We start from the raw sequence: 15,457 nt of genomic DNA, 5'->3' as shown, positions 1-15,457 counted from the left end.
TGCAAGTTGACCGTGGTCAACCTTTGACTGACGACATCTGTGTGGAAATTACAGATAGATAAAAATCAAACAAGTTTTGCATCGTGGCCTTCTTCACACTCAGCCTGGCATCGTGTTCCCCCCCCTGCAGACTTCCTGAGAGAGGACACGTTGGTCGGCACCAGCTTCCTGCGCGTGGCGGCTCACGACGACGACTTCGGTACGAACGCAGCGGTCACTTACTCCATGTCCCTGGAGCCGCCCGAGTACCTGCGGGTCAACCCCGTCACCGGATGGGTCTACGTGAACCAGCCCATATCACAGGTCAGTCAGGCTCATTACCCACTGCTACACACACACACACACACACGCAGAGGCCTCTGGGTCTGTGTAAACAAAGCTAATGAGTGATCCACCTCACAGTGATCTGGGACGTGTGGACTCCCAGAGGTGCTTCGTGTGGAAACACCACCGAGGAGTCACGCAGGCTAAACGTGTCATGAAACATCGATCCCAGCAGCTTGACATTCCTGCGGTTGTTTTTGATGATTCCACGTCTAGAATTAAAAAAACGACCTTGAAACATGCGCAAGAAAAACCTTGGAGACGGAGACGTGCCGATGCTAAACGGAGAGATTATCAGAAGGCAGGACTCTTTGTTTGGCCTTGCTCAAACAGGTTGGACACTTTAATTCGAGTGTATCATCTCGCTCTCTGATGAGGAGGCTTGACGGCGTGCAGCAGCTTCGGGCGACTCGTGTGCTTTGATGCTATTAAGTGAAACAATTCGAAGGCCGTACCTGTGATTTCACTAGCAGAGTACGATCAGCTCAACGCTCGCACCCGAACCGTGACGTGCTTTCAAAAAGTGATGCAAAGACCGTTCCCCTGAAGAGAAATAAAGTCGAGCGTTTTACTGTATAAATGCAACAAAGGTTAGAAATCTGTCCTCAAGTGGTCGCTGTCCGTTCACTAATTCATGCTCTCCGAGTGGATTGCTGTGTCACACACATGTCGGAGCGTTCCTGCAGCCTATCGGTGCTCGTCTCTCTGTTGTCCTCCCTCACTTATTCAAAGATCGAAGTAGTTCTGCAGCTACAAACTTGCTCTATAAAGACCTGTATTATTTAGCATACTGTCTCAGTGTTGGAAGTCCCTGGCAATTTAGCTGCTGACTTCATGCAACATTGAAAGTGTTCAGGCGCAGACCTCGCCGAACAAAGCTGCTGCATATTCACGAGCAGTTTCAGAGTCTGTTTGAATCATGCAACGATCTCTGCGCTGTAACTAAGATTGTAAAAGCTCTTCATTCATTGTTAACAGGCTCCGCCCGTCCCGGACCTTTCTGATCACAGGTGAACCAGTGTTCAGCAACAATCGGCACATTTCCACAGGAGAGCGTCGCAGCTCTGCACGGCACCTCGCAGCCTTTCCACAGAAACATCTAAAGGAGGCACTCGGTGATTATTCATGTGCCCAAACACAGAGGAGCCAGCTGGATTCAGGCGGGGCGGGGCGGGGGGGGGGGGGGGGGGGGGGGGACTCTGCAGGGAGTTCAGAGAAGAATATAGAAAAAGATGCTCCGTGCAAATCCAAATGATGTGATGGCTAACTTCAGGAGCTCAGTGAGAAAGCTAACTATCATCATACGTCATGAAGCTGCATCATAGTGACGCTCAGAGCTGCTCTACGGTCACCTGAGATCACGAGCGTTGGCTTGTGACTGTGAGACAGAGGTCGCAGGTAAAAGAGGAGTTTGGGTTCAGCCTCAGAGAGAGGGGGCGGAGCTCGGAGGAAGCCTCCTGTTGGAGGTTTTTCGGGCACACCTGGAAGTGTTAGCTGGCTCCTTTGGTCACTGGGATGTGATTGATCCTGTGATTGATCCTCCGCTACATAAGGAGATGTCCGCTCTGTAAAGACTGCTGTTACAAGCTGTGATTTGTTCTATAAATAATCAGATATAAAACCAAAACATTTGTTCTCGCCTCGAGTCACACTTGCTCATGTCCAGGTGTGCTCACGTCGACTCGCTCCCAGCAGGACTCCGAGTCCCACAGGTCCGCTGCTCCAGACTTATTAATATAGATGTTTAATTATAAACCTGAGCCGGATGTTTCCACAAAGAGCATCATCGATTGTAAGAGCAGCAGCTGCTCGGCCCACGTTGGACGTCCCAGATTAACATCTTTGTTCTCTGCGTGCTTCGGAGCTTCGGAGGAGACTTGTTCACAAATACTAATTGGATTGTCCTGAGAAGAGAAAATGTAATTCTGGAGTTAAGTGAGATTTCTTTTTATCAGGCTGCAGCAGCACAATAATAGAGTCACCAGGCCTTCATTCGCATGAATACATTCATTACATTGTCACGATTGAATCCTTATTTGACCAGTTTTTTTGCATTAACAAAGTGGTTTAAGTATGACTTATTATCTTTCACTGTGAGTGGATAGAAGGAAATTTAATTATCTTCTCTTAGCGAGGAAAAAAAACCCGTCTTCAGAGTGTTTTCAGTCAGCTGTGAGTTTAATGTAGATGTTACACATAACAAAGTGAAACACGTGAACAGGAACATTCAGCAGCTCTCTACCATCACGTCTTTGATTCGCCTCTGAAACACACACGCAGTTAAACATGCACGCACACACAGCGCCGTTCTCTCTCAAGCCCGACAGATTAATCAGCCATCCCATAATATCAAATCAAGTGACCAACGGTGTCAGTGATTTTGTTGCAGACATGCGCCGTTCTGTTTCACCAGCAGAGGGCGCTGCATGGGTTACAACGAGCAGAGTACACGCTACGCTTCCTCACGTGTTTGATAACGGCGTTTCTGAGAGTTTCACGCCGTGACTGTGAATATCAGAGGACAGATCTGAGAAAGACATCAGTGGATATTTGGCTCTCTGATTTGTCGTTGGACCTTAAAATCTGGTCTCTGTCACGCCTCTTTACTGGGATCACTTCGCCTCCGTGACATTCAGACTGAAGGTGAAAGGTCACATGGCGTCTGAGTCGGACTAATATCTACTTGTGGAGGTTTAATCAGAAGCACAGAAACCAAAGTCAGGCGACATTTTGCAGCCTGAATGAAACATGAAGCGGCTCCCTCTGTTGTTCTTCAGATTCAGGCCTGAACAGGAAGTTACACCGTCTGTCAGCTGTGGGAGAAAACTAGAAACCTGCGAGACTAAGCTGAATGAAATATGAGTTTCCATCAGGCACACACACACACACACACACACACACACACACACACACACACACACTCCAGTTGTAAACTGCCTTCCTCTTCTATTCTTGTGCGTCTTGCTGAAGCTTCTAGAAATCTGTGCTCATAAACTATTGATGCATGTGCAGAACTTGTGCAGGACAGTAGAGAGGCAGGTGTGTCACGGGGTTTCTGTCAGGAGACGGATTCTTAATAGACCCTGGACTGCAGGGAGGTCTGGACCTGTTCTTTAATGCTGGACCCTTTGGTTCTTTGGTTCTGTTAGGAGTGAAAGATGAATATTTAAAGAAATGTCTTTGGATGGACTCTTACATTTCAAACCTGATTCATGCTTCATGCAGTCGTGCGGTCGTCAAGGCGCGTTGTGCCCCTGTGACTGTCGGGTCATTTCATCCTGAATGTGGTCAGAACCTCCTCAGTACGCTCTCACATCTCTTCAAACCCCTCCAGTTAAAAAGTGCTGAAAATGTTTAAACAGCAAAAAGTCCTTTCTGGCTCTGTAGCCAATCAGCACGAAGACGTCCGCATTGTTACAAAATCTTGGAGGTGCACGCTCGAGGTGGAGTTCTGCTCACTCGAGGTGGAGTTCTGCTCGCTCGAGGTGGAGTTCTGCATGCTCGAGGTGGAGTTCCGCTCACTCGAGGTGGAGTTCTGCTCACTCGAGGTGGAGTTCTGCTCGCTCGAGGTGGAGTTCTGCTCGCTCGAGGTAGAGTTCTGCTCGCTCGAGGTGGAGTTCTGCACGCTCGAGGTGGAGTTCTGCTCACTCGAGGTAGAGTTCTGCTCGCTCGAGGTGGAGTTCTGCTCACTCGAGGTGGAGTTCTGCTCGCTCGAGGTGGAGTTCTGCACGCTAGAGGTAGAGTTCTGCACGCTCGAGGTGGAGTTCTGCTCGCTCGAGGTAGAGTTCTGCTCGCTCGAGGTGGAGTTCTGCTCGCTCGAGGTAGAGTTCTGCTCGCTCGAGGTGGAGTTCTGCACGCTAGAGGTAGAGTTCTGCTCGCTCGAGGTAGAGTTCTGCTCACTCGAGGTGGAGTTCTGCTCGCTCGAGGTGGAGTTCTGCTCGCTCGAGGTAGAGTTCTGCTCGCTCGAGGTAGAGTTCTGCTCACTCGAGGTGGAGTTCTGCTCGCTCGAGGTAGAGTTCTGCTCGCTCGAGGTGGAGTTCTGCTCGCTCGAGGTGGAGTTCTGCACGCTAGAGGTAGAGTTCTGCACGCTCGAGGTGGAGTTCTGCTCACTCGAGGTGGAGTTCTGCTCACTCGAGGTGGAGTTCTGCTCGCTCGAGGTAGAGTTCTGCACGCTCGAGGTGGAGTTCTGTTCGCTCAAGGTAGAGTTCTGCTCACTCGAGGTAGAGTTCTGTTCGCTCAAGGTGGAGTTCTGCTCGCTCGAGGTAGAGTTCTGCTCGTTCGAGGTAGAGTTCTGTTCGCTCAAGGTAGAGTTCTGCTCACTCGAGGTAGAGTTCTGTTCGCTCAAGGTGGAGTTCTGCTCACTCGAGGTAGAGTTCTGCTCGCTCGAGGTAGAGTTCTGCACGCTCGAGGTGGAGTTCTGCTCACTCGAGGTGGAGTTCTGCTCGCTTGAGGTGGAGTTCTGCTCGCTCGAGGTAGAGTTCTGCTCGCTCGAGGTGGAGTTCTGCTCGCTCCAGGTAGAGTTCTGCACGCTCGAGGTGGAGTTCTGCTCGCTCGAGGTGGAGTTCTGCTCGCTCGAGGTAGAGTTCTGCTCACTCGAGGTGGAGTTCTGCTCGCTCGAGGTAGAGTTCTGCACGCTCGAGGTGGAGTTCTGCACGCTTGAGGTAGAGTTCTGCACGCTAGAGGTAGAGTTCTGCACGCTAGAGGTAGAGTTCTGCTCGCTCGAGGTGGAGTTCTGGTTGCTCGAGGTGGAGTTCTGGTTGCTCGAGGTGGAGTTCTGCTCACTCGAGGTGGAGTTCTGCACGCTCGAGGTGGAGTTCTGCTTGCTCGAGGTGGAGTTCTGGTTGCTCGAGGTGGAGTTCTGGTTGCTCGAGGTGGAGTTCTGGTTGCTCGAGGTGGAGTTCTGCACGCTAGAGGTGGAGTTCTGCTCGCTCGAGGTAGAGTTCTGCTCACTCGAGGTAGAGTTCTGCACGCTCGAGGTAGAGTTCTGCTCGCTCGAGGTAGAGTTCTGCACGCTCGAGGTGGAGTTCTGCTCGCTTGAGGTAGAGTTCTGCACGCTCCAGGTAGAGTTCTGCACGCTTGAGGTGGAGTTCTGCTCGCTCGAGGTGGAGTTCTGCTCGCTCGAGGTGGAGTTCTGCTCGCTCGAGGTGGAGTTCTGCTCGCTTGAGGTGGAGTTCTGCTCGCTCGAGGTGGAGTTCTGCTCGCTCGAGGTGGAGTTCTGCTCGCTCGAGGTGGAGTTCTGCTCGCTCGAGGTGGAGTTCTGCTCGCTCGAGGTGGAGTTCTGCTCGCTCGAGGTGGAGTTCTGCTCGCTCGAGGTGGAGTTCTGCTCGCTCGAGGTGGAGTTCTGCTCGCTCGAGGTGGAGTTCTGCTCGCTCGAGGTGGAGTTCTGCTCACTCGAGGTAGAGTTCTGCTCGCTTGAGGTGGAGTTCTGCTCGCTCGAGGTAGAGTTCTGCTCGCTCGAGGTGGAGTTCTGCTCGCTCGAGGTGGAGTTCTGCTCGCTCGAGGTGGAGTTCTGCTCACTCGAGGTAGAGTTCTGCTCGCTCGAGGTGGAGTTCTGCTCACTCGAGGTAGAATTCTGCTCGCTCGAGGTGGAGTTCTGCACGCTCAAGGTGGAGTTCTGCTCACAGATGCAGTTCACCATGAAAAATGCAGGAGACTCGAGAGTTTTGTGCATTTGTGAAAACTCCCGGAGGATTAAACAGGGATTGGTTCTGACCCATCATCTTTTCTGACCTGTGAGTTTTAAATGTTCCTCCGAGTGACGGCCCGGTGCTGAACTGTTCATGTGTCAGACCAATGATCCTTTGAGCTGATTTTAGGAATAAAACGATATCTGACTAAAGAAGCAATAAAAATATGAACAATGTAAGACCAAGCAGCCGGCGTGGAACGACAGCATGTCAGAGAAACAGAAACCTGGTTCTGCAGAATCTGTCAAATAACTCAGCTCAAACAGTTATTATTTGTTTCTTTTGTCAGCTAAGTTTTCCATCCTGTGGCGTCTGATGTGTCGTTGCTTTCTGCAGAGAACTTACATCACGCGGGAAATCATAGCGACTGATGGAGGAAACCGGAGCACCTCCGTCGAGCTGTCGGTCACCATCACCAACGTGAAGAACCAGCCTCCGGAGTGGGACGAGGAGAGCTACAGCGTGGTCATCCCTGAAAACACTGCCAGGGACACGCCCATCGTGGTACGTGTGCATGTAGCGCCGACTGCTGCCTTCCAATGTTTTCTCTCCTCGCGTCTCTTCCAGATGCTGTGATAGTTTGTCTGTTTGTTTGTTTGTTTGTTTGCTCCTCCTGATCAGAGTCTTGTTCCGACACGGCGCTCTCTCTCTCTCTCTCTCGGTCTCTGAAGGCTTGTCATGTCAGAGAGCGCTGGAGAATCTGCAGACGTGTTTGAGTCGGATGCTGAATGAGGAAGCTGACACCAGATCACACGTGTTAAGCAAGTTTCATGACTGCGGGCTTATTAAATCCAATCAAAAAGTCTCCTTTGATGTGAGAAATATATTCTGTCAATCTGGAGAGCGCAAAAATCCTTTTTTCATTCCTTCAAGGTCCTCACGAGGGGATTCATTTAGAGATAAGAGGTTGTTTCAGGACTCCGATAAAAGATATGACGGACGTCTTCCCTCTGTTTCTACTCAGATAATCAATTAGCACGCTTCTTATCAAAGTTTGGACCAATCAGACGACAGCTCACACATGGGGTGACACTGTTTTAATGTGGCCTGTCACAAGTCGACAAATACCAACATTTAGGATATTATCTTCTGATTCACCGAGTACCTGGATGCTCCTTTGCTGTCTGGATGATTAGCTCATCAGTATGAGAGGACGCGAAGTCGAACGCTCGTTGTTTCAACTGATGGATTCACTCTTCCTTCTGACCGCCGACAGGTGGAGCTGACGTATGAAACCTTTTCATCTGTGTGTGAACTGGTTCAGTGGTGTGTCCTCATTGCTTTGTATTAAGTGGCTGAGATGGAGCACATCTTAAAGCTCACACATGGGACAAACTGAACATGAGGAAGTTAAAGCTACAACACAGAGTCTGTTCTACGCGCTCTCTATGAAAACCTAGCAAGCGCTCCGGTACGGATCAGTACAGTTTGGTTCGGTAAAGCCTGATCCTGTTTGTGTTTCCTCAGGCCGCCCGTGTCATGTTTTGTAAGCAGCGTGTAAGCCGGACGCCGATAGCCGCGTCAGCTTCGTAATAGCGTCATATGATAGCAGCTAACCGCTAACAGCTAATCCGCTAATAATTTCAACAAAGGAGAAAAACGCGAGACAAAAAAAAACCAACGAAGAAGACATCGAGCAGTTCATCTACTCTGTCACTGACATCATGTGACTCTTTATTACTAAATAATACAGACGTAAATAAACGGACGTAAAAAAATCTTTGAACACGGCGGGGTTGTGTTTGCCGCTGTCGCACAGGAAGTGACGATTCTTTCAACCAATCAACGGACTGCAGCGTTTATCTCCACCTTTTAGGATCATATCGATATTCCTGGCACCCCAACAGAAGGGTCCCAAAAAGTAGGACGGTACGGATCGGTTATTTGGGGGTCTTTCCCGCCTTTAGCCCATGGAAACGCCACAAAATGTTTGCCGTACCGAAATGAAGCAAACTGAGCTGCTCGGTGGAAACGGGGCTCAAGAGCTTCTTTGTGTTTGCAACCTTGGTACCTTAAAAGTGGAGTCATTGCAATTTGTAAGGAGTGTTCGTGTATCTACGCTGCAAGCTAACTGACAAAAAGACGTTTGTTTTCATGAAAAGGCCGATAATTTAGCGAGCTAGCTCAAGCTAACCGCCAGTGTTTATCACCTGCCTGTGAAGCAGAACAACTCTGCGTCTGTGTGTTTAAGCTAACACAAGGTTGACCCTTCGGCAGCCTGGCGTTCACATCACTCTTGTCATATTTTCTCTGTTTTGACCGCCACAATCACTTCTGCAATATTCATAGATTTTTATGGTGTCCAATAGCTGAGTTGTATCCACTCCTAGACTCACCTGTTACGCTGTCATTGGCTGGAGGAAACAGACCAGCTCCGCCCAGTCCCGTGTCAACCACAATAGACCAGATGATTAAAATCCATTCAGAGGACACAGTTAACAGCACAAACATCCTGATCTTGATTAATTAAACTTTTTGTGGCTCTCGAGTGTTTGACCGTATCTTCTTCCTGAGTCAGATTTTATCATCCTCCCAACATCCAGGAGAAAGACCGGCTCCCTCTTTAATCAGTCCTTTGAAGGAGGGGAGCTGATCTGGATGTAAACGTTCTGGTGAGATGTCACGCTGGTCGTGTCAGACTAATGATCTAACCTCTCCCTGTGCTCAGACGGTCAGAGCCACCTCTCACCTGGGCGACCCGCGGGTGACCTATAACCTGGAGGATGGGATGGTCCCTGAAACCAACATGCCCGTCCGGTTCTACCTCTCACCAAACCGCGAGGACGGCTCTGCGTCCATACTCGTGTCCGAGCCACTCGACTACGAGACAACGCCGTTTTTTTCTCTCCGGGTTCGAGCACAGAACGTGGCTGCTGTTCCTTTGGCGGCCTTCACCACAGTCTACGTCAACGTTACAGGTGATGTTTTTATATTTCTACTTCCTGTTCATCGAATGTCTGATGACTCATCCTGCTCTGAGTTGTGTTTCATTGTATTTTTGACCATTAAAAAGCTTTGATGAAGCTAACGATCCAATCAATTACCGTAAATTCCGTACTATTGAGCGCACCTGGATATAAGCCGCACCGGCTAAAAATAAGTAAATAAATGTATTTGTACATATATAAGCCGCACTTGATTATAAGCCGCAGGTGTCCACGCTATAACAAGAGCTATTTACACAGACGTAGGCTACCGGTAACATCCGCAAATACTGTAGCGTCCGTACGGACGTTAAAGGACGACGAGAGCGTTCAAATAATAACTTTTAATAACCCGATGACTGTCGGCCGTGACCACGCCGTTTACAGCAGAGAGCAACACATAACTTACCGTAACAATCCAACTCTCTCCCCCAGCGTTCTCTCATACAGCCACTCAACACGTTCTCGCTGGTGCATTCACTGACTCTCCACATAATCGGAATTATGAACACATTATCAACTACTGACTTTACAACATGAACCGTTACAATACGAAGCCTAGCCGACGGTGTCTGTAACACGGCTGATGAAAAAGATGACCGTAATATATTTCACAAGAAAAAGTCCATCCATTCACTGCCTCAGAATGACTTCATTACTCACTTCCTCAGTCTCTGTTGTCGCTGTCAGTGTCATCTTAACGTGCAGCAGCTCTGTTAGCTTCTTTGACAGCCAGGTCGATCGCCTTTAACTTGAAAGCTGCATCATATGTATTTCTCCGTGTGTTTTCCATCATGAGGGTGCGTGCATGAAGCGCAAAATGACTGATATTAAGATCCGACGTGACGAAGTCAAATGTTTTTGAGGCAGAAGCTCATTGTCCCCCATAAAAAACCCATGCATTAGCCGCACCGGAGTAGAAGCCGCAGTGCTCGAAGTGTGAGAAAAAAGTAGCGGCTTATAGTCCGGAATTTACGGTAATCCCAACGTTTTGTCCCTCCTTCTGTCTTCTGATTGGTCCTCTGCAGATGCCATTAAAAACAGCACGTTCATGATGAGCTGCTGCTGGGTGATGATACTCTAAAATGTCATGATGTCACTTTTGATCGATTAAACGATAACTAAAATGCATCAGTTTAGTCATCAGAGTTATTCATCTTTGTTCCTGTGAAACTGATCAGAATAATGTTGCCTTCAGGTGCATGGGAAATCTGAACTCCAGTGTGTCTGAATGAGCAGCTGCAGGAAACAGCGTGTGCTAATGTTTAGTTGTTTTTTTTCTGCAGGAAATCAAACCCTTAAATCTTTAATGCACACAGTTACAGAGACGCAACATGATGTATTATCTAATTACTATCTGGACATCAACACATTATTAATCACCCATTAATCTGTCGTCTCTCTAAAGATGTCAACGACAACGTGCCCTTTTTCACCTCCTCCATCTACGAGGCGTCGGTGACAGAGGGAGCTCAGATCGGGACTTCAGTCCTGCAGGTTTCTGCCCACGACAAAGACCTGGGGCTCAATGGAGAGGTGGGTGCTGGTCCATGTTTTTATGCACTGCAGGTCAGAAGAATCGGATATTTCCACTTCAGGGACGGCTTGAAGGATCTGCAGCATGGTTGGAGCCACATCCTGGGGGGGCTCTGGATGATGTTCAATACCACTGACTGGAAAACAAAATGGAAACAAGTCTGAGCTTTGTGACTGTTTGGAGGGGAATGATGGAGCGTGCTCAGTGTCCCCGTCATCGCTCACCTGAGCTGTTTTTGATCTCAAAGTGTGCATTGCAGTAACCTCCTCCAACGCCGCCATGTTTGTAGTTTACATCCTGCACATTCGGTAGCTCAGCTCTCTGGAGTGCCCCCCCCCCCCCCCATTCAGGATCCAAGGAAAATGCATCACGGCTCGCTGTGTCCTCCTGTTTCTCTCTTCTGTTAAAGAAAAGTGTGTCAGGGTGTCAGGACGCCGAGCGGTTTGGGCGCTCTGATGTAACAGGATGCTCATTCTGTTTCTTCACGCCACAGATCCAGGCCCAGTTGTTTGACGTGTTTTTGAGGCTGTGTCAGTAACCGGGCCGTCGCTTGTGTGTGTCTGACTGTGACCGTGTTGTTGGGATGGAGTATTGATCGGACTCTGCGATGATGAAGATGATGGAGAGCTGCTGACATTTTCTACTACAAAGCCTTTAATTCCCTTTATTTCCACAGTTTATTCTTCTTCTCTCCTCAGATCACTTACTCTCTGCTGAGCGACAGCAGCGGCGACCACCGGCTGTTCCGCGTCGACCCGACACTGGGCGTCATCAGCACCGAGGCCGTGTTTGATCGAGAGGCTCGCAGCTCCTACCTGCTGGAAGTTCAGTCAGAAGACGGGCAGGAGTCAGCGCGACCCGGAAAGAACAAGCAGCCCAACTCAGGTCAGCTTTGATTAATCATGACGCTTCAAGAACTCAGGAATAATCATGCTTTACTTTTTCATCGTGTGCGAGACAGGAAAGAAATAAAGTACAGATTTACTAAACTTTAAAGATACTGTGCAAAGATGAGCATTTACTATTAGTATTATATTTGTATTAACTGCAAGTAAATAAATATCAGTATTTTAAGTGTTTTTTTAGAGAGAGAGAGGCTGAGAGAGAGAGTGAGAGGGAGAGAGAGAGGCTGAGAGAGAGAGTGAGAGAGAGAGAGAGAGAGGAGGGGGGGACATGCTCCAGGATGGGTGGTGAGGTTCAATGTCCAGAGCTGGGGTGGCCGGGGGGGGAGAGAGAGAGAGAGAGAGGGAACGAGACAGAGAGAGAGAGGGAGAGAGAGAGGTAGAGAGAGAGAGAGGGAAACGGACAGAGAGAGAAAGAGAGAGAGAGAGAGGGGGGGGGAGGGGGGAAAGTTCAGCTTCCTGATGGCTCGGGGGATTGAGGGAAATATGCTGATTTGTTTTCTTGCTGAGAGTGAAATGAGAAAATGGTGAAGCATCATGTTTACAGCGGAGAGAGAGAGAGCGTCCAATGAAACGACAGTCTGCAGTCGTCTCAGAAAGGATCTCAGACTTTTTTAAAGCAGGAGATTTGAAACGAGAGAATCGTTGTGACTTTACTGATTAAAAGCATCAAAGCTTTAAATATCGACTAAAAACCCCAAATATGACTAAAGTGTGTCGACTCTCTACCAGAAGGTCGAAGGTTCGATCCCCGGCTCCTGCAGCCACATGTCCCATCAGAACACCAAGTTGATGTGATTCAGTGTGACCTCCCCTTTTATGTGTCAGCGTTAACAATGAAGTGACCTCTGCCCTCTCATTTATAAAGAGCACTGTTTTATTTCCCAGAATCCCACGGGGTAACACTGACACTGACAACCTCCCTCGATGTCACACAGACTTTTCCCAAGCCCGCATTTTAATTTGTCTCGTTCAATATTGAACCAGGACGGCCTGTGTTTGTTTACCACTTCCACTTTGTGACATTTCGACATTTGCCAAAGCTGGCTGTGCGCGCAGTGTTACATAATGACAGGTGTGGATTGAGCAGCAGCTCTTTGGTGAATGTTTGTGAAGGAGGTATCAGGGGGAAAGGCTGCAGCAGGAAAGCCCTTCTCTCCATTAGCATTAGCAATGAGCCTTAGCTGCATCTCCTGCTACAAATCTCCCAAAACATCCAGAAGGGCTCATCTCCTCTGCAAACATGAGCTGTCTCTCTGCGTCACCGCCGGGTGACACGAGGAGGGAAACAGCTCTTAATTAAGACGTCAGTCATGTGATACGTGAGGAGATAATTCACTCCCCCAACTAAAGAAACAAACACTCGTCAGCTTATGAATATTTAACCTTTTTTTATGGAGTCTGGTTGAAGAGGTTTAGTCCCATTAGCTTTATTCTCTGTGCTTTAAACGGTTAGCCCGCTTCCAACAATAAACTCCCGACTCCATGAATCATTTCTGTAATTTACTGCACATCTCTGTGAATAATGTGTTTTCTGATTCCTGTGTCAACGAGGCGCACGGCGCCGGGTTAAGTGCCTCTTCCACACTAAGCAGTGACAATGAATTGTGGAATCAATAAACAGATGGCGGGGGAATGCAGTGTGTGTGTGTGTGTGTGTGTGTGTGGTCTTTTAATCTTCTGTCGTTCCTGCAGACACAGCATATGTGAGGGTTTTCATCAGCGACGTCAACGACAACAAGCCGCTCTTCGCTCAGAGGCTGTATGAAGTGGGAGTGGACGAGGATGCAGATGTGGGCCTGGCTGTTGTCACCGTGAGCGCTAACGACGAGGATGAAGGTAGGCCTGATGAGGCGGCACGGACCAATCACGTCTCACTGATGAAGTAAAGGTTAACGCAGCCAAGCCTGAAAGGGGGTGGGGGGGGGGGGGGGGGCTGTCCCGTGTTTGCAGCGTAAAGTGACCCTCTGGGCTCTCTCCCAGTCTGGCCTGAAAACACTGAGTGTGCCAGCTTTAGTGTCTGCAGCACATATGTTCCAGAGAGAGTGACAGGCTCCCACACAGCAGGGGGCGGGCTTTAACCAGTTAATCAGTTGCTCATCCTGCAGTAGTCCTAAGACCCCCTTTTATCGGCCATGTTTGGGTCTCTTAATCAAGTATTTATGGCGAGCGGGGGTGCAGCTTAGTCCGTCTGCAGCCTGTAATGATGAATGGCTGTGCAATAACACCGACCCCCGACGTGGCGTTGCAGCACTGTTGCTCATGTGCGCTCAATCCGTCTTGTTTAAAAAGCGCAGCCGGCTGTAAGCCAGGCGGGTCCCTGCGGGGGGCCGGGCGCGGCCGCGGTGGCGTTAGCGCTGCAGATTAGTGTATTTACATGGGATTGGAGCTATTTTAACGCAGCGCGGTGATTGAAAGCAAAGACTGTTGATTCCAGGAGATGATTTGATCTGCTCCCGTGTTAAACCGTCTCCATGGAGACGCAGCAGATAAGTTCAGATACTGACTCCCCACCCTCACGCTCGGTCCCCAAAGGGTGCTATCTTAGCGCATTACAGTACGCTGCTTTGCTCCCTTTTCACTTTCTTCTCCTCTCTGTTTTTTTTTTAATTAGTATCTGATTAAAGCCGAGGAGACGAGCTACAACGTTTCCATTTAATTAAGTCATCAAAACAAGAAAGGGGATACATGAAGAGCTGCTAATGCTCAGGTCTCGGAGGAAATGAGGTGTAATACTCGCGCGGTTACGCCGCTCTGTTGTTTGGAAAAAAGAAAGTGTTTGTTCTTAAAGTAAGAGAGGCGACAATATTAAAGTGTTTGTGCCCAGATTAGAGAGAATCATCTCGTGGATGTGATGAAGGCAGCACAAAGACAACACAGTCAATTTTCTTTATTAAAAGCTGCAGCACGTCTCCTGTGGTTCATGCAGCTCGCTGACAGGTCCGGACTGGAGGAAGGTCCGAGTGTGAGCCGGACTCTTCCTGCTGTTACGTGCAGAGAAACGTGGTCCGACACTATCTCTCTGAAGTGATCAGCACGCCAGATCTAAAACCTGTTTCTGATAACAGGAAGTCAAAGTGTGACTCATCAGACCTCAGTCCGCCTTACATGAGCCCTCATGTGAAGTTCCTTCTGTGCACGGTGGAGTTCAGGATCAGGTCTGGGTCTCATGCAGGATGGTCTGAGGTCTGCTTGAAGACAGGATCAGGTCTGGGTCTCATGCAGGGTGGTCTGAGGTCTGCATGAAGACAGGATCAGGTCTGGGTCTCATGCAGGGTGGTCTGAGGTCTGCATGAAGACAGGATCAGGTCTGGGTCTCATGCAGGGTGGTCTGAGGTCTGCATGAAGACAGGATCAGGTCTGGGTCTCATGCAGGGTGGTCTGAGGTCTGCAGACAGGATCAGGTCTGGGTCTCATGCAGGGTGGTCTGAGGTCTGCAGACAGGATCAGGTCTGGGTCTCATGCAGGGTGGTCTGAGGTCTGCATGAAGACAGGATCAGGTCTGGGTCTCATGCAGGGTGGTCTGAGGTCTGCATGAAGACAGGATCAGGTCTGGGTCTCATGCAGGGTGGTCTGAGGTCTGCATGAAGACAGGATCAGGTCTGGGTCTCATGCAGGGTGGTCTGAGGTCTGCAGACAGGATCAGGTCTGGGTCTCATGCAGGGTGGTCTGAGGTCTGCAGACAGGATCAGGTCTGGGTCTCATGCAGGGTGGTCTGAGGTCTGCAGACAGGATCAGGTCTGGGTCTCATGCAGGGTGGTCTGAGGTCTGCAGACAGGATCAGGTCTGGGTCTCATGCAGGGTGGTCTGAGGTCTGCAGACAGGATCAGGTCTGGGTCTCATGCAGGGTGGTCTGAGGTCTGCAGACAGGATCAGGTCTGGGTCTCATGCAGGGTGGTCTGAGGTCTGCAGACAGGATCAGGTCTGGGTCTCATGCAGGGTGGTCTGAGTCTGCAGACAGGATCAGGTCTGGGTCTCATGCAGGGTGGTCTGAGGTCTGCAGACAGATCAGGTCTGGGGTCTCATGCAGGGTGGTCTGAGGTCTGCAGACAGGATCAGGTCTGGGTCTCATGCAGGGTGGTC

General features: G+C 49.6%; 1 protein-coding gene across 1 annotated transcript in view; it reads left to right on the top strand.

Annotated features, from left to right (window-relative positions):
• LOC306825252 (neural-cadherin-like) overlaps positions 1-13,263 on the top strand; it is a gene marked incomplete at its 3' end in the record, with an annotated part of 61,009 nt that extends 47,746 nt beyond the window's left edge. The window contains exons 11-16 of the mRNA XM_079345860.1: positions 131-303; positions 6,348-6,515; positions 8,680-8,929; positions 10,344-10,471; positions 11,171-11,357; positions 13,070-13,263. Coding sequence (XP_079201986.1) covers positions 131-303; positions 6,348-6,515; positions 8,680-8,929; positions 10,344-10,471; positions 11,171-11,357; positions 13,070-13,263 — 1,100 coding nt within the window. The remainder of the gene's footprint in view (positions 1-130; positions 304-6,347; positions 6,516-8,679; positions 8,930-10,343; positions 10,472-11,170; positions 11,358-13,069) is intronic.
• Positions 13,264-15,457: the final 2,194 nt, after the last annotated feature.

The sequence above is a fragment of the Symphodus melops genome, assembly GCF_947650265.1.
Source record: "Symphodus melops genome assembly, chromosome: 6".
NCBI classification, from domain to species: Eukaryota; Metazoa; Chordata; class Actinopteri; order Labriformes; family Labridae; genus Symphodus; species Symphodus melops.
This window is presented reverse-complemented; position numbering and strand designations above follow the sequence as displayed.